The sequence below is a fragment of the Prionailurus viverrinus genome, chromosome E2, assembly GCF_022837055.1.
Source record: "Prionailurus viverrinus isolate Anna chromosome E2, UM_Priviv_1.0, whole genome shotgun sequence".
Lineage (NCBI taxonomy): Eukaryota > Metazoa > Chordata > Mammalia > Carnivora > Felidae > Prionailurus > Prionailurus viverrinus.
In genome coordinates, this window is record NC_062575.1 from 14,089,287 (window position 1) to 14,108,708 (window position 19,422).

The window sequence follows — 19,422 nt, forward strand, 5'->3', positions numbered from 1 at the left end:
CTTTACAGTAAAAAAAAAATACACGTGGTCTAGAAGTATAATATGTAAGAAGATTTCAAACTCATTTGTAATTGAAGGAACGCCAATCATATTTGAAGTCTTTTTCTCACCTAGCAGATTGGCAAACATTAAAAACTTAGTAATTTGTCTTGATAAGATTGTGGATGGAAATAATAGTTGGATGCAGAAGGTATTATTTTCTTGCCCCATTACCTTATGCAGCTAGTGTGTTTGCTAAGGTTATATATCCTGATTGTCTATTAATTGGATTTAGGGAGACTCCTGGATGGCTCAGTTGGTTAAGCCCAACTTTTGCTCAGGTCACGATCTCATGGCTCATGAGTTTGCCCCCCTGCCCCCCATGTCTGCCTCTGTGTCAAAAGCTCAGAGCCTGGATCCTGCTTTAGATTCTGTGTATCCCTCTCTGTTCCTCCCCCCGCTCTCTCTCTCTCTCTCTCTCTGTCTCTCTCAAAAATAAACATTAAAAAAAAAAAAGATTTAGGAATAATACAGTGATTCCTTTTATTCTGAAGAATGGTAGTTAAAATTTATCCAGCACCTGTCTGTATGTATCAGGCACTGTTCTAAATTGTTTTTCTTAATGTCTTGGTTTGAGTTCTGCAAGCAGAGCCTTAGACAAAGACATGGGTGCAGGTCGATTATTGGGGAGCAATTGCAGGAAACAGGAGTTAAGGGATCAGTGGAGAGAGAGAGGGAAAGAGGAAAAGCCTACCTAAGAGTGTGTTATTGAGATTCCTGTTGTGGGCAGTAGGAACTTGCTCCCATCAAGACCTGCTCCCATCAGACCAGCAGAATGGATCTGAGAATTGCTCACCTGAAGGTTAACAGCAATACCATTTTTTCTCTTTGGGTCTGAAATTCAGTCACCCCTTGGGGCAGGGAGTGGAAAGATGGCAGTGTACAAGTAGATGCTTGTTAGAGTGAGATGCATTTGAGCTTGTGAGAAATTATCCATTGCTGCTGGAGCTGAAGTCTGCAACACTCAAAAAATGCTGATTTGGGGTATCAGAAACATGTGCTATGGGTGTTAATCATAAAGCAACCTGTTTATCAAACAGTATTTACTTTGTTCTAAATAAGCACTTTGTAAATGTTAATACAGTACATAACTTTTTCAGTGAGACCGTGCCATTATCCCATTTATACTTTGGGGAACTGGGTCACAGAATTTGTCAAATTTGTGAATTTGTGAAGGAAATTGATCACATACCTAAGTCCCAGATGATCTGATTCCAGAGTTCCTGCTCTAAAGCACAACACCATAGTTACAGAAGCTGCTTTGCCAAGAATTGGCCAAAGCAGCCTTTTCCTGTGATGGAGGTAGTGAGCCCATCCTTCTGGTTACCTGGTAATTACTAGGCACTGAAGGTATCTTTGACAAGTGGCTTTCATTATCTGTGTATACACATCTTGCTTGAGGAAGGAATTTATTATTAACTTTTATATGTTTATCTTATGTTCTCAGTGCTTTTGTAGATTGTTCAAGGATAATAACCCTGTTTGGTTTTTTTTTAATTTAGTATAGAATCTGATGTGTTTACCAAAAGTGTTTTAAATGCTGAGGTTTATTTGAACATTTCTTGAGTACCTTATATATTTCAGATGCTGATTTAGTCATTTTATCTTCTAAAAAGCTACACTTGATACTGTTTTTTTTTTGTTTTTTTTTTTAACATTTGTTTATTTTTGAGAGAGAGACAGCATGAGCAGGGGAGGGGCAGATAGAGAGAGGGTGACACAGAATTCGAAGCGGGCTCCAGGCTCTTGAGCTGTCAGCACAGATCCCGACGTGGGGCTCGAACTCACAAACCGCAAGGTCCTGAGCCGAAGTCGGACGCTTAATCGACTGAGCCACCCAGGCACCCCTCCCTTGATATTGTTTAAAGTGCTCTTGGGGCGTCTGGGTGGCGCAGTCGGTTAAGTGTCCGACTTCAGCCAGGTCACGATCTCGTGGTCCGTGAGTTTGAGCCCCGCGTCAGGCTCTGGGCTGATGGCTCAGCCTGGAGCCTGTTTCCGATTCTGTGTCTCCCTCTGTCTCTGCCCCTCCCCCGTTCATGCTCTGTCTCTCTCTGTCCCAAAAATAAATAAATGTTGAAAGAAAAAAAAAAATTTAAAGTGCTCTGTATTGAAGGTCCTGGTATATTAAACATGACCAATAATTTGGTTTCTTTTTTAAATTGAGTTTCTTCCCAAAAGCTAAGTGCACACTCAGCATATGATGGTATGTTTTTTTTTAAGTAAGTTTTACACCCAACATGGGGCTTGAACTCACAGCTTTAAGATTAAGAGTTGCATGCTCTGCCATCTGAGCCAGCCAGGCACTTCTTGAATTCAGCAGTCTTTATTTTCTTTATACCGTTCTAGTCTTTTTTTGTTTTAGTTTTTAAAAATTTTATTTATTTATTTTGAGAAAGAGCGAAAGAGGGAGCAGGGGAAGGGCAGAGAGAAAGAGAGAGAGAATCCCAAGCAGGTTCCGTGCTGTCAGCACGAGCCTAATACGGGGCTTGAACTTATGAACTGTGAAATCATGACCTGAGATGAAACCAAGAGTCAGATGCTTAACTGACTGAGCCACCCAGACACCCTTTAATTTTTTTTTTTTTTTTAATGATTATTTTCAAGAGAGAGATGGAACTTGAGCTGGGGAGGGGCAGAGAGAGAGGGAGACAGAGTCTCTGAAGCAGGCTCCAGGCTCTGAGCTGTCAGCATAGAGTCTGACGTGGGGCTTAGACTCAAGAACAGCGAGATCACAACCTGAGTCACCTAGGTGCCCCTATCCCATTCTCTTCTAATAAAGAAGACCCCACTCAAACAGATGCTGACTCGATATGCATGTTAGAATTTTGATAGGTAATTGTAAAGTGCTTTGTGAGGATTATATTTATGGCAAACACTATCTTTAGAAAGTGTTTAACTAAAGTTTTCTTTTCTTCTCCCTAGTTACTTATATCAAATTGCACATCTTGGAGATGATGATGAAGAGCCTGAGTTTTCATCTGCCATGCCTCTGGAAGAAGGAGACACGTTCTTCTTCCAGCCAAGACCACTTAAAAACCTTGTGCTGGTCGATGAGTTGGACAGCCTCTCTCCCATTTTGTTTTGCCAGGTGTGGATCTTTCCAGTCTCTTCCACAATGAGCAGTGCCAGCCAGATGTTTCTGAATATGAATGAGTTTAAGGTTTTTTTTTTTTTTTTTAATTTTATTTTTAAGATTTACTTATTTTTGAAAGACAGAGAGAGACAGCATGAATGGGGAGGGTCAGAGAGAGAGAGGGAGACACAGAATCTGAAACAGGCTCCAGGCTCTGTGCTGTCAGCACAGAACCTGGCGTGGGGCTCGAACTCATGGACCGTGAGATCATGACCTGAGCCGAAGTCAGACGCTTAACCAACTTAGCCACCCAGGCGCCCCAAGGTTTTTTTTTTTAAATTAAGTTTTTTTTTTTATTTTGAGAGAGAGCACAAGTGGGGCAGGGGCAGAGAGGGAGACAATCCTAAGTAAGCTCTGCACCATCAGTGTGGAGCTTGACGCATGGCTGGAACTCAGAACTATGAACCAGAATCATGACCTGAACAGAAACCAAGAGTTAGATGCTTAACCGACTGAGCCACCGCAGGCACCCCTAAATGAGTTTAAAGTTTTAACTCCAGTTAAATTAAGACCTGGTCTAAGAGTGAGGCATGGCAGCATGTCTGAGAAATCACAAGAGTGTAAGGTTGAAGCATTTAAAGGTGGATATTGGGGAACTAAAATCCATTACATAAATCCTTAGGCTTTTAATTTTAAATATATAACTCATGTTCAATCTAAAAATTCAAGCTATACAAAAGGTGAATGGTAAAATTCCTACCCCTAATCTTATTTTCAGCTTTCTATCCACTGAGGATGCTGCTGGTAACAACTTCTTAGGATTGCTTCCAGGCATTTTCCCCGTATCAGTGCATGTGCATGTATTTGTTTGGGTTATGTTTTTTTAATCCTAATAGGCTTATATACTTCAGTGTTCTGAAATTGATTTTTTGTCACTTAATAGTCTATGAATAACTCTTACCTTATTTTTTTTTTTTTGTAAGTTTATTTATCTTGAGAGAGAGAGAGAGCCTGAGCAGGGGAGGGGCAGAGAGAGAGAGGGAAGGAGAGAATCGTAAGCAGGCTCTACACTGCCAGTGCAGAGCCTGATGGCGGGGCTCAATCCCACAAACCACAAGGTCATGACCTGAGCCAGAACTAAGAGTTGGACACTTAACTGACTGAGCCACCCAGGCACCCCTGTTTATTTTAACACTCAATTTCTTCTTAAAAATCTCTGGAGACATTAGGATCAGTCAGTAACAGAACTTCTTAAAATACATCCTCAAAGGAGGAACCCAAGGTGGCCTAGGATGGGGACTCTGTCCCCTGCTGATGGTGCACTGTTGTAGCAGGAATTTTGTTATGCATTTGTGTCCTGGATTGCTGGGGTTTGAGTGAACATTAGGCGCCACCCTACCTTGTCAGGTTGATCACACTTCTAATAGAGGTTTGCTCGTTGTATGTTGGAGAAACAAGTCTGTTCAGTCACTATTCCTGGTAAAATTAACTATTCTGAAATTAACTGCTTTTGTTCTTTTTGAGAAAGGATTAGCCCTGAGGCAATAGATAATAAATGAAATCCTAATTAAATTATGAGTGATTTTTTTCCCCACGTTTCATTGGAATTTGAGGAAATAATAGTGTAAATAGTTTGTAGATAAGATCAAATTTATAGGAAGTTCAGGTATCTACAGCAGAGCTATGGGTATTTTGTGCCATGTATATCCTTACTAGTCTGGTGAGGCAAATGGATCTCTTCTCTGAGTACTGTTTTTAAATGCATATAGTAATAAACATAAGATAGCCAATAGAGCAAAATATTAAGTTGTGAAGAAGTAGTATATGTGCTTCCTTGAAAAGGCTTTAAATAACAAGATGGTGCATTTGAAATAGGTAAGTTAATTTATTTCAGCGAGAGATCAGTGTGAAGCCTGTATGCTCTCAACATATCTTTGTCCATGTTACAGTAAAGCTGTACTGCCTTCTAGACAAGAATTTTCATTTGAACTGGCCAGTTTGACAAAACTACAGTACAAATGATTGACCTCTTTGTGTATTGACCAACAAATGTACTGGAAAGCAGCTGGATATCTGGGATACCAACACATGGCTTCCCCATCTGGTGGCTGAGCAGTCAGATGCAGTTACCCCGTAGTTGGTCAGCTACATCATAGGAACATCTGTAGATAGAGTAACTTTGATAATATATAGTCTAACAGATTTAGTAGATGTAATTTTTTTTTAATGTTTTTTTATTTATTTTTGAGACAGAGAGAGACAGAGCATGAACGGGGGAGGCTCAGAGAGAGAGGGAGACACAGAATCTGAAACAGGCTCCAGGCTCCGAGCAGTCCGCACAGAGCCCGACGCGGGCCTAGAACTCACATACCGCGAGATCGTGACCTGAGCCGAAGTCGGATGCTTAACCGACTGAGCCACCCAGGCACCCCAGTAGATATAATTTTGAAGTAGTGATGAGTGGGATAATTGGAGGAATATAAATTTTAACATTATGAATAAGTATGATTTTTGTTGGTGACAGTCACAGATCCTGATAATATTATAGTTTATATTTTTAGCTGAAAGGAAATGGTAAATTTCATTTGGAGGTTATATAACACTCATTTCACTAAGTAAGGAATGCTCTGCTAATTTAAGAATTGGTACAAGCCTTTTTTTCTTAAAGTTGCTGCTGCAAACTGATTTGTTTTTTGGAACGTGGGGGCTTTTTTCCCTTGATTCCCCTAGGGCTAATAGCCAATATGTAAGTTTAGTAAATTAAAAAGTATTTTGTCCCTGAGAATAATCAAATTCGGTGTGAAAACTTAGTACAAATAGACATTTTTTGTCTTTTTCACTGTGCAGATAGCTGATCTGGCCAATGAAGACACACCACAGCTGTATGTGGCCTGCGGTAGGGGACCCCGATCATCTCTGAGAGTCCTGCGGCACGGACTTGAGGTAAGATGGGTATTTTTAGATCATTTGCAGGGTTTGGAGAAAAGCATTGGAAAAGCAGCTTATAACTTTATTCTAATGAGGTCAATGGTATATTTAATGTTTCTATGAAAGAAAAAATGTTTTCTTTCCTATTTCCATAAAAGTTAGAGTTTAAATTTCCTGTTCTTTGACATGTTAGCACAATAGGCACATTTTAAAAAATTGGCAAGTGAGGATCAAAGGGGGAAAATAATCTTTACTGGTTCCAGGCTCACTAGTCATAACAGAGGATATCTGCATGGAACATTTTATTCCATTTTTTTTCTAGTCTTGGTCTGTGTTCATTGTTTTTAGATAATTCTATCTTTTTACCTCAATGTATACGTTTTTGTATCTTACCAAGTTTATTCTTTATTATGTGTTCTTAGGTTGTATTATTTTTAGTGTTTCTATAATATTCCAGTATAGTGGTTGGGTCAGAATTTATGTAATAAATCCTTTATTGTTGCATCTTTTAGGTGATATAGACACTCAGAACTTTCTTTTTAATTTTTTTTTAATGTTTGTGTATTTTTAAGAGAGAGAACCTGCATGCACATATGTGGGGGAGGAGCAGAGAGAGAGGGAGACACAGAAGTAGGTTCCAGGCTCTGGGCTGACAGCACAGAGTCTGGTGTGAGCTTAAACCCACAAACTATGAGATCATGACCTGAGCTGAAGTCGGATGCTTAACCAACTGAGCCACCCAGGTGCCCCCAAAATTTATCTTTTCAAATGCTACATCTTCCTGCGATTCTAGGGTTCATGCTTTTTAGCAAGTTCCTTTAACTTGGTTTTGTTAGGAGCAAAACAAAGCTTCCTATGACAGTTTGCTTCATAGTTGAAGGTTGGCATGCTATAAGCTCTCAGTGGCCCACTGCCTGATTTTGTAAATTTTTATTGGAACGCAGCTAAGATGACCTTGGTTTTGAATTCTGGCTCTATCACTTAATAGCTATTACTAAGCTTTTGTTTCCTCTTCTGTAAAATGAAGTTAAGTACCTGCTTTAAAGATTGTTGTGTGAGTTAAGTGAGGTAATGCATATAAAGAAGCACTTAGCTCAAGCTCTGGCATACAGTAACAAGTATGTTACCTATTAACACTGTTAATGTGTTTCAGGGGGTGCCTGGGTGGATTAAGTGTCTGATTCTTGGTTTTGGCTCAGGTCATGGTCTCGTGGTTTGTGGGATTGGGCTGTGCCGACAGCGCAGAGCCTGCTTGGGAATTTTTCTCCTCCCTTTCTGCCTCTCCCTCCACTTGTGTGCACGTGCTCTTGCTCTCTCAAAATAAATAAACTTTAAAAAGAATATATTTCTCTTTCAGAAATTTGAAGATTTTTTTGGCTGTGCCAAAAATACCAAGTCACCAAATTTTTAATGACTCAAATCTAATTTAGACTAATAGTTTTTAGTTATTGCTCGTTGGATCCCATTTAGCATTTGGTGACAGCTAACATTCTCCACCAAAAGTGCGTATGTGCATTATCAGAAAGTGTTGTCTACAGTGGAAGAGATAAAGGACCCAATTAAGAATCATTGTTTTTGAGTCTTCTGCCCCCTCCCAATTTTTTAAATTAAAAAAAATTTTTTTCATTCAGTTTTTGAGAAAGAGCACGACTGGTGGAGGGGCAGAGAGGGAGACACAGGATCTGAAGCAGGCTCCATGCTCTGAGCTGCCAGCACAGAGCCTGATGTGGGCCTGAACTCATGGACTGCGAGATCACAACCTGAGCTAAAGTCGGATCCTCAACCGACTGAGCCACTCAGGCATCCCTGCCCCCTCCCAATTTTTTTCCAATTCTATAAAAGATCTTGATTATGCAGAAAAATATTTTGAAATTGTTGAACATTGCTTTGTTCCTGTATATCTATTTTTAAAAAAATTTTTAATGTTTATTTTTGAAAGACCGAGTATAAGTCGGGGAGGGGCAGAGAGGGAGACACAGAATCTGAAGCAGGCTTCAGGCTCTCCGCTGTCATCACAGAGCCTGACATGGGACTCGAATTCATAAACCATGAGACCATGACTTGAGCCGAAGCTATTAACCAACTGAGCCACCTAGGTGCCCCCCTTGTATACCTATTTGTTGAACTTTGTTGTTTAGCTTTATTGTGGTCTCATTTGAGCAGGGTCATTGTCACTATTACACTTGGTATAGAGTATCGCATACCTAACACTTAAGTTTTATTGTTGATGAAGTTTTCCACAGTTCTCCTGTTCCATGATTAGGTATTCCTATTATTTTATCAGTAAAGTAAAAAAAAAAAGGTAATGCCTTTAATGTATATATGTGAGTTCTTTTTATAAAATGTGGTTACACAGTATAATATATTAAACTGTCTAATTGTTTCTCGGTGGTTTTAAAAATAACATTTTTACTTTGGAATGGTTTTATATTTACAGAAAAATTAGATATAGTACAGAGAGTTCAGGTATAATAACATACACCTAGTTTTCTCCTCTAGATCATTTCATCTCAGGTATTTCATTTCCTCTCATGTTTGAGAACTTATAGGATATTCAGAGGCTTCTTGAGTCTAATCTTTACATTTTTTTAAAAAATGTTTTTATTGATTTTTGAGACAAAGTGTGAGCAGAGGAGGGGCAGAGAGAGAGGGAGACACAGAATCTGAAGCAGGCTCCAGGCTCTGAGCTGTCAGCACAGAGCCTGGTGCGGGGCTCAAACCCACGGACTGTGAGATCATGACCTGAGCTGAAGTCAGACGCTCAATCGACTGAGCCACCCAAGCGCACCTTGAGTCTATTCTTATGGAACGTAAAAAATCTAATAGGAAGGACAGAATAATTCCTGAAATTACTTTTTAGGATTTAGGAAATCACATAGGATCCCCTGTGAGGTGGTGATTGGGATTTCTATGAGAGCTTATAGGAGGGAGTGTGGACTGCCAGGCAAGAGGATAAGGGAAGATTTTTCCTAAAGGATGTGCCATTTGAATTGGTCCTTGAAGAGAGATGTGATTTGGCCTTAAGGGGGTTAGGAAGAGAAATGGGCTTAGATGGCTGTTTCATTCCACGTGCTCTCTTTTTGAGGAGGATGCAGGCGTGGCATACCCAAAGGAAATGTATGGTTTTTGCTGCAGCAACTATCCTCCTGAACATTCCATCCCATTTTGCTAAAGTTTGTTATGGGGATCTCCAATATTTCCAAGCCTTTTTGGCTCTTAACTTTTTTTTGACAGAATATTTCCATTCTTTTTTTTTTTGGTTAATGTTTATTAATTTTTGAGAGAACATGAGCGGGGGAGGGGCAGAGAGAGAGAGGGAGACAAAGAATCCAAAGTAGGCTCCAGGCTCTGAGCTTTCAGCACAGAGCCCAACGCAGGCCTTGAACTCACCAACTGTGAGATCATGACCTGAGCTGAAGTCAGGTGCTCAACCGACTGAGCCACCCAGGCGCCCCTGATATTTCCATTCTTTTAAAGATTTTTTTTTTTTTTCATTAGTAAGTAATCTCTACACTCAACATGGAACTCGAACTTAAAACCCCGAGATCAGGAGTCACATGCCCTACCAGCTGAGCCTGTCAGGTGCTCCAGTTCCATTCTTTTAATCCAGCATGCAGTATGAGCACTGCTGTATCAGAATCCTGTTATCAAGTGTAGTTGTAAGCAAGGAGCTAATTTCTATGCTCATTGGATCTGTGGTTTGTGTCCTCCCCTGTCAGGTGTCAGAAATGGCTGTCTCTGAGTTACCCGGTAACCCCAATGCTGTCTGGACAGTGCGTCGGCACATTGAAGGTAAGTAGCCCTTTCCCAACAGTCAAAATGTGGGTCTGCGTAACATCGACAGTAGAAGGCTTAGGAGGTTGCATTCATAATGTTTTTATATTGCTTCATTTAACAATGTACTAGAAACTTTTCCTGGCCTGCCACCATGTTTCTCAGGCTCTCTCAATCAGGATGCCTGCACCTTTCTGTATGCATGAGTAAGGGGTGCATTAGGGTGGCTGTTAATACATCTACACTCCTGTATTGTAGAGCTGTCATACGTGTTGTTCTTTGACCATATTCATCCTGTTGCATCTGTTTAAGAGGTGTGGTGTGAGGGAGTTTTTTGCTTCTTCAGTTTTCTTCAGCAGTTTTCTCCTGTTGAGCTGAAACCATGGTGAAGTTGAAGGTGTTGTCCTAGGTATTAAGAGATTTAGTTAAGCTTATTAATCAATTAGTCCTGCTCAATGGGTGGAATTGTGCTTAAGGGAACTGAAGATTGAGATTGAATGGAAACATAATTTTTGAATGGGTGGAAAAGAGTGGATGGAGGAAAGAGGAGTCTGAGTTCTTGGATAAAAATGGTCACCTTTTCCTAAAATTTTGAAATTTACGTAAAAATGCATAACAGTGTGACAGCAGGATATTCTTGAATCAGTTGAATTTGAGGAATGAAACTTAATTCTCATTTTCCCTTGGATTCTCTGTGGGTGTAGGTCATTTCTATTCTTAGACTTCCATCTTCCTCTTGTTCCCTCAGGAATGTGGGCCTGGTGAGATCACCCTGGCCAGCATAGAAAGCTTTTTCAAGAAAACAGCTGGAAATCTTCCTGATATTTTGATGTCCTGATATTTTGATGTTCTGATGTTTGATTTTATGGGAGTTGGGAAATGTGTAGGAGGGAAACCTCGTGTTATTAGTAGAATGCACATTATGGTGGATTTTGTTTTCATGTGGGTGTTTGAACCAAGTCTGAGTTGAGTAGATAGAAAAACCAAATAGGAAATTAGTAGGTTTATTTTTGCTAGAAGATAATTAGTAGATGACTGATTTTGATTTTCCTATTTTGTATAATTTCTTCGTAAAGAAACTAGTCAAATTGATGTTCACCTTTAGCTTGGTGGCTGGTTGGTATTACAACTCCTGATGAAAACATTGCCTACACTCGGAATTTTTTAAGCCTTTGAGATAAAACTTAGTATTCCTCTGTCTTGTTTTGTTTTCTAGTAGTTGAACTTTATTTTAAAGTAGTTTTAGATTTACAGGAAAGTTCCCCCTCATTTTTATGATGAAGGCAGAAAAATCAGGAGTTGACTCTTTCAAGATAGTGCGTTGAGGTAATAGTCTGACAGCATGGTCTCTGAGCTTCCAGTCCAGTGTTCCTTTGACTAACGCTGAAGTTGGAGTCTGTCGGTCTTGCTGGTCTTTAGGATAAGTTTTATACTCTCATCGTGCAGTCTTTCACGTGTCCACCTTGTACTTAGTAATTAAGAAAGGATTGGATCTCTACTCTCAGAGCCCTTGCCATCTAACACAAGAAGACAAGTACACAAAACTGCTATGTGTTCTGATGTAATGAAAGGTGCACAAGCATGTTGCCAGGACAGGTTAGAGGAGAGGGAATTGGCATATGTTGGAGAAGCAGAAAAGACTTTTTTGGACAGTGCTTGATGAGTTAGTGATAAGCAGTATGTTGCATGATGGAACTTGTAGCTGAATGTTTTTCTTATCAAGTTTTAGGAACTGACTACATCCTGATAAATTTCACTCTTTAGAAACTATAATTTGGGTGATCACCCACAAAAACAGGTCAGCTTCTCTCTGTTCATTCTCTTTGCAGATACTCCAAGTTACTGTTGTGTGACTATCCCACATGTCCACACATGCTGTAGTGTTCAGGCAACTACTAACCTTGGCTGGTACTTGGTGATGCACACTACCAATACCAAGCCTTTTTTTCTCTTCCACAGGTGGCTGGTGAAGGTGCTGATCACCACAGGTGTGTACATACTGCTAGGGTCTACCATGGGGTCTTCTAGTTTACCCAGGGAGAGGGATTTGTACAAAATATTAAGACCGCCCTGATGGCATCTCAGAGGGTAACTTTGAAATTGGCTGTTCATGTGCATTGTAGTGATGGCACACCCATCTGCCTATATATTAAATGGTTGGAGGCAGGAATCGGCTTCCCTTACTTTTTTCCTAAGTAGAAAGTACGACTAATGTGCCTTTCACTAAAGCTAAAAGAACCTGTAGCTAGAAAACCTTAACTCCGTACTTTCCTTTGGTGATTCATATGTTCCAGGTGTACTGACTCAAGCCCTGGAGAAAGCCACCTATTTTTGTTTTGTTTTGTTGTGTTTTTTTTAGTATAATCAGGACTGCTGAGGCAAGACAGGCACCAAATAGAGTGTAAAGTGAGAATGAGACACTGGAAGCTTAAACCATCTTTGGTCACTCAGCATCTGTGGTCCCTCAGTTTGGGAGTGAGCTGTGTTTTGAGCTTCAGATGCCAACACAGAGGAAAGAAGAATGCATTCCTTCCCCTGTGGGCTGCTTCAGCAGTGCTCAGATAAAAGTCCTCTTTAAGTGAGACAAAGAGGCATTCTCATACCCTAATATGATGGCATTGATGTTCTTTTATGTGAAACTTGTAACTTCTGGAAAAAGGCAACATGGATGTATCTGGTCATTTCCCTTGATTTTGTTTTCAACTCCCAATTTTTTTTTAAATGTTTGTTTTTGAGAGGGAGAGAGAGAGAGTGTGCGCGCCTGTGCATGTGAGCTAGGGAGGAGCAGAGAGAAAGGGAGAGAGAGAGAGAGAGAGAGAGAGAGAGAGAGAGAGAGAAAGAGAAAGAATCCCAAGCAGTCTCCACGCCATCAGCGCAGAGCTCAGTGTAGGACTCGATCTCACAAACCGTGAGGTCATGACCTGAACCAAACTCAAGAATTGATTACTTAACCAACTAAGCCACCCAGGTGCCCCCTGAACTCCAACTTTTAACCTGTAACTTCCTTAGGACATGAGCAATTAGCTGGCTATACGTCCTCCTGGATATAGAATGGAAAGGGTAGAAGTTACAGTGTGCCTAGTATTCCTAGGGTAATGGATATTTTGAGGAAATCTGTGATGTAATGCTCTACTGCTTGTTGAATTGCTCAGCAAATGTATGTAAATCCCCTGAGCATCTCTCTCTTTTTGTGTCTGAACAGTATGGGGCCTTGGGTCAAAGGGAAGATAAAGTCCCAGGCACCTTTCCTTCCTCTCTCCCTTCATTCTCTTGCATGTAAGTCAAAATTTGCGTGGTCTCTTTGCTGAAGTTCCTCCCTTTCCCCTTGATTGCAGGAAGAGACCAGAAATCCTGGCCAGTTAACAGCCTTTTGATGTTTGGCTTTAATTTGTTCTGGCATAGTTTTTAGGATACAAGGTTTCAGTAATGAGAGTGTGGGAAAAGACATAGTATTCATGTAATATTAAAATTAAGTAATTCCTGTTATTTTTACACAATAGAAACTTCCAGTTCAAGAACAGCTGGAGTAAAGCTTCCACGTTTGGCGTTGTGTGGAGATCGATTTTGGTTTTGTTGTAAACTGTTAAGACATCCATTTCAGGGGCAACCATGTCCTTACTTACATGGTCCTGGTCTTACAAAGTCATTTTATAAGGTGTCCCCAAAGCATTTGATACATCTTGACAATTGTAACTAAAATAATCTAAAACCAGCATATCTACTTGTCCGTTGTTACTCCTTATGATTTAGAACTTGAACCTTATTCTGGATTCCTGGTGTAGCCGTTAGATTATACCCATTGGGAATGATCTTTGATCCTTGCCTTTCAGCCACTCAGTACACACATGTATTATTAAGGAAAAGTTTGGAAAACCTTACTCACCCTTACTGTGTGAGTAATTTCATGTGTGAAGCAATTTCATAAAATATATTTATTTCTATATATTTCTATTTAAAAATGCTGATTACAGCCCACCAAATTGACTACGTCCTGCTCATAGGGCAGAATACTGCTGTAGGCTACACCAATGATACATCTTCAGTTGGTCTCTTTTTCTGTAAAGAACACTGATTCTGCCAAACTAAGTGAATAATCTTGGTTCCCCTGAACCACCTTTGGAGCAATCAGAATCCATACTGTGTCCTTGTCATGTGTGGGATGGATCAGCCCTAGGGTGTTGAGCTCTGACAAGGGCTCAGGCACGCAGGGTCCTATAGCTACTTCTATGAGTAAGGTAGCCACTTTAATTTAGTACCTTGTCTACTTGTCATTCAGTCCCCTGTTGACCTGATTTCTGTATGAGGAGGAGACAGAAAAGGGAATTGATACAGAAAATTGAGAAGTAAAATAGAAAAATCTTAACCCTTCCTTAAAAAATAACATACCTTTCTCTATTCATCATTTGAAAAGTTTTATGCCAAACATTGTACTGGGTGTGGGAGATGCACAGAGGTGTTTTATGTGTAGGATGGAATATATATGGGAAACAGGTGGCGTTTACTGTGGGATCTGTGTGAGAAACTTCTGGGAGTGCCTGTATTCAGATCCTCTGACTTGGAGAAACTCATTTGTGTTTATTCATAACTGTGTTTCGTTAAATGAAAAGCAAATCCTAATAGGGTTGTTCCTGACCACTGAATAGTTGCATTTAAAAAAATTTTTTTTTTTTTGGGGGTGCCTGGGTGGTGCAGTCGGTTAAGCGTCCGACTTCAGTCAGGTCACGATCTCGCGGTCCGTGAGTTCGAGCCCTGTGTCGGGCTCTGGGCTGACGGCTCGGAGCCTGGAGCCTGTTTCCGATTCTGTGTGTGTCTCTCTCTCTCTCTCTGCCCCTCCCCGGTTCATGCTCTGTTTCTCTCTGTCCCAAAAATAAATAAACATTGAAAAAAAAAAAATTAAAAAAAAATTTTTTTTTTTTTTTTAACATTTATTTATTTTTGAGATGGAGAGAGACAGAGCATGAACGGGGGAAGGTCAGAGAGAGGGAGACACAGAATCTGAAACAGGCTCCAGGCTCTGAGCCGTCAGCCCAGAGCCCGACGTGGGGCTCAAACTCACGGACCGCAATCATGACCTGAGGTGAAGTCGGGCGCTTAACTGACTGAGCCACCCAGGCGCCCCAATAGTTGCATTTTTAAATAATGAGAGTAGAAAGGTTAAGGGCTGACAGTATAAACAATAAAATGCTTCCTGGTTAATGCTCTTATCTCATTTTAATTGGGATATCCTAGGATTCGCTGTTTTAAACCTGAGGGTGACAGTCTCATTGAAGCTTAAGTAATCTGTTTCATTCATCAGGTATTATGTTCCCACAGAATCGGTTTTTGGAAGAGGCTGGGGACCTTTCCTGGTTATAACAATTATCTTTAAGAATGGATTGTGATGATGGGGCGCCTGGGTGGCGCAGTCGGTTAAGCGTCCGACTTCAGCCAGGTCATGATCTCACGGTCCCTGAGTTCGAGCCCCGCGTCAGGCTCTGGGCTGATGGCTCAGAGCCTGGAGCCTGTTTCCGATTCTGTGTCTCCCTCTCTCTCTGCCCCTCCCCCGTTCATGCTCTGTCTCTCTCTGTCTCAAAAATAAAACGTTGAAAAAAAAAAAAAAAATTTATATAAAAAAAAAAAAAGAATGGATTGTGATGGGCATCTAGCACAAATAAATAAGCTCTGAGTTCAGTATATGTAAATATTGTAGTTTTCAGAATTTCCTCCTGCCTGGTTCCCCTGCTTTGTCCTCTTGGATTTTTCCAGCAAATGTCTCAAGAAAAATTGATTTTCAGAAGTGTTAGGGGTGGGCATATGTACTCAATGTATTCAGGCCTTTGAGGAAGCAAAGTGTATCTCTAGGGTGTTACTATTTTCATTTATCCTTTGGATCATCTTGTGCTGTTTGCCACATGAGTCTTTGTGATGACTACAAATAGAAGAAGTTCCTTGGAAGGTTTCTGAAGAGAAAACTTAGTATATCTCATTTGGTTTTGTAACTAATGAGTTCTTAGCTAACCAAATCCTCTTTACTTTCGTTTTTGCAGATGAGTTTGATGCCTATATCATTGTGTCTTTCGTGAATGCCACACTTGTACTATCCATCGGAGAGACTGTGGAAGAAGTGACTGACTCTGGGTTCCTGGGCACAACCCCAACCTTATCCTGCTCCTTGTTAGGAGATGATGCCTTGGTACAGGTCAGGATTCCCAGAGAGTTATTCACCTTACTTTACCCTTTCATTGTGGTATAGACTGCTATGCTTACATTAATGAGCTTTTAACTCTTTTTTTTTTTTTTTTTTTTTAAATTTTTTTTTTTAACGTTTATTTATTTTTGAGACAGAGCATGAATGGGGGAGGGTCAGAGAGAGAGGGAGACACAGAATCCGAAACAGGCTCCAGGCTCTGAGCGGTCAGCACAGAGCCCGACGCGGGGTTCGAACTCCTAGATCGCGAGATCATGACCTGAGCTGAAGTCGGAGGCTTAACCGACTGAGCCATCCAGGCACCCCACTTTGAACTCTTTTGAAGTGAACATTGCAAACATGAACTTAGGTTAATTTGACCTGTCTGGGGCCTAGTGATTCTTTTTGTCATTGACCCGATTGGTGCCTCAATGCAGTGGTGCCAGTTCGGACAGGAGTGACCCATCTGGTAAGGGTGAGGGTCATGCTGAGTACAGAGTCACATTGCTAAAGTCGGTTTCCTTCTTGTTGCTGACTGTAGGTGTATCCTGATGGCATTCGGCATATAAGAGCAGACAAGCGAGTCAATGAGTGGAAGACCCCTGGGAAGAAAACGATTGTGAAATGTGCTGTGAACCAGCGACAAGTGGTGATTGCCCTGACAGGAGGAGAGCTGGTCTATTTTGAGATGGATCCTGTATGTTATTTTATCATTCATTGTGGAACTTAGTGTTAGGATCCAGAGGTAAAGATGAGAGTTGTAGTTCAGTATTCACAAAGAGAATTGAGGAGGGAAAGTGTTCACAAGCAAATCCAGCCCAGTGGGGATGGGATAGGGAAGCTAAGTTCATGTTTTAATTCTTTTTTTTTTTTTTTTTTTTTAATGTTTATTTTTGAGAAAGAGGGCATGAACAGGGGTGGGGCAGAGAGAGAGGGAGACGCAGAATCTGAAGCAGGCTTCAGTCTCTGAGCTATCAGCACAGAACCTGATGTGGGGCTCAAACCCATGAACCGTGAGATCATGACCTGAGCCAATGTTGGATGCTTAACCAACTGAGCCATGCAGGTGCCCCTCATGTTTTAAATCTAACTAGAGTTATGAAGTTCCATCTTAGCAATGAAATATTTTATTCTCTTGCCCTTCACATTCTACTTTTCCAACATATATTGGCTAAAGGTTTTAATTTTTACAATCTGAAGCCATTTCAGAAATTTTCTTTTGCTTTTCTGTATGGAAGGATATTGGGTATACTTATCATGCTCTCAGCAAAGTTTCTGGATGTGGTCAACCTGTATAGTCTAATTGTACCTCTGGTTGAGATTTCTTTAAGTATTTGAATTTGAATTCATATTTGAATTATCTTTTATCCAAAGTGTTCTCATGAACAGATGAATAGTTTTCTATATTTCTATTTCCTGAGAGCTAGGTTGGTTTAGAAAATTTGTAACATATTGTATTTATTAAAGACAAAAACATTGTGTTGTCTCTTGATTGTCTCATCAGTAGTTTTGCTTGCTCCTGGCCTTATGTAGAGAAATTCTTGGTCATTGATTATAGTAAGAAGGGTGAGAGGAAGCAGAAAGGAACTTAACAGTCCTTTCCCAGGCTCAGGGTTTAGGGGCAAGTGGGAGTCATTTGTGACCTCTCTTTCTTTCTTCTGTAGTCAGGACAGCTGAATGAGTACACAGAGCGGAAGGAGATGTCAGCCGATGTGGTGTGCATGAGTCTGGCCAATGTGCCTCCTGGAGAGCAGCGGTCTCGCTTCCTTGCTGTGGGGCTGGTGGACAATACTGTCAGAATCATCTCCCTGGACCCCTCAGTGAGTGTCACCCTTGACTTCAAGGATCTTCCCATTGGAAACTGAGCTGCTGGCTCACTCCTGATAGGCATCTCTGAAATTATCTGGGCTAGACCCTGAAATCAGTATCTGCCACTTCTGATTATCATAGCAGCACACCTGGGGAGTCTTTGTGAAGATCCTGATGGCAGACTACTAAGTGTTGTTTTGCCTTAAGCCTTGGCTCCCGTTTGTAGTGAAAAAGAAACAAAAAAACCCAAGACTGCTGAAAAGGACTTGGACTTGGCTCCAGGGCCTTAGATGACTTTTAAGAGCTGCCTTTGCTTATTTACCTTTACCGTTATCTACTTTTACAGAAAGGAAAGCATGGTTCTCTCCAGAGCTTATTCTAAGATTTGGTTTAACTAGTGTTAACCCATTTAAAGCTCACTATAGGATTCCCCTCCACAAGAAAGTTGTTTCTTCATTCTGAGAATTAGATTTTTTTCCCCAAAATTGGTCATTTCCCCTGTTTTTTTCTTTTCTCTTTCCTCCTTAGGACTGTTTGCAGCCTCTGAGCATGCAAGCTCTCCCAGCCCAGCCTGAATCCTTGTGTATTGTGGAAATGGGTGGGACTGAGAAGCAAGATGAGCTGGGTGAGAGGGGCTCTATTGGCTTCCTATACTTGAATATTGGGTTACAGGTAAGAGATCTGAGGCTCACATTGAGGTCAGGCCTTGTTTAGCTTTTATGCACTCCTTGTTCTATATGGGCATTTGCTGTGCCTGTGGTTTCATTTTACCACCTCATGAAAAGTGAATGGTGCTGGTCTGTGTTCCATTTCTCTCCTCTCTAATTAGAACAAGTCAGGCCTAAAAAAATAAGTTATATTATATTATATTATATTATATTATATTATATTAACACTACAAGTTATTTGCAAACGTAAGTTTCACTGTTTGAGACTGTAGCTCTAACAGATGTGTGGGTTGTTTTTTTTTTAGGCCTCAATTTTATTATCATGCTGAATACAACTTAACAGTTCTTTAATATCTGATACCTTGTTCGTGTTCTGGTGTTTCTTGGTTTGTGTTGGTTTTGTTTTTTCCAAAAATGCTTTTACCTTTGGTTCTACTTAGGATCTGCATAAAGCTATCCACAGTTTTCATTTGCATGACCTATCCCTTTGTTTCTTTCATTTTTATTGTATGTATGTATGTATGTATGTATTTATTTATTTATTTAATGTCTTGTTTATTTTTTATTTTTTATTTTTTTTAAATTTTTTTAACGTTTATTCATTTTTGAGACAGAGAGAGACAGAGCATGAATGGGGGAGGGGCAGAGAGAGAGGGAGACACAGAATCTGAAACGGGCTCCAGGCTCTGAGCTGTCAGCACAGGGCCCGACGCGGGGCTCGAACTCACGGACCGCGAGATCGTGACCTGAGCCGAAGTCGGATGCCCAACCGACTGAGCCACCCAGGCGCCCCAATGTCTTGTTTATTTTTAAGAGAGAGACAGAGCGTGAACGGGAGAGGGGTCGCTCAGGCGCTGCCTCCCCCTTTGTTTCTTTTAATAACTGTCCTACCCTAGGGGTGTCTGTGTGGCTCAGTTGGTTAAGTATGTGCCTTTTGATTTCAGCTCAAGTCATGTTCTCGTGGT

The 19,422-nt window shown here is 40.7% G+C and overlaps 1 protein-coding gene across 2 annotated transcripts in view; it reads left to right on the plus strand.

Annotated features, from left to right (window-relative positions):
* Positions 1-19,422, plus strand: part of SF3B3 (splicing factor 3b subunit 3) — a 48,668-nt gene that overhangs the window by 16,286 nt on the left and 12,960 nt on the right. For both annotated transcript variants that reach the window (XM_047835987.1, XM_047835986.1), the window contains exons 9-15: positions 2,962-3,127; positions 5,960-6,055; positions 9,760-9,832; positions 15,841-15,992; positions 16,522-16,677; positions 17,645-17,800; positions 18,318-18,461. In XM_047835987.1, coding sequence (XP_047691943.1) covers positions 2,962-3,127; positions 5,960-6,055; positions 9,760-9,832; positions 15,841-15,992; positions 16,522-16,677; positions 17,645-17,800; positions 18,318-18,461 — 943 coding nt within the window. The remainder of the gene's footprint in view (positions 1-2,961; positions 3,128-5,959; positions 6,056-9,759; positions 9,833-15,840; positions 15,993-16,521; positions 16,678-17,644; positions 17,801-18,317; positions 18,462-19,422) is intronic.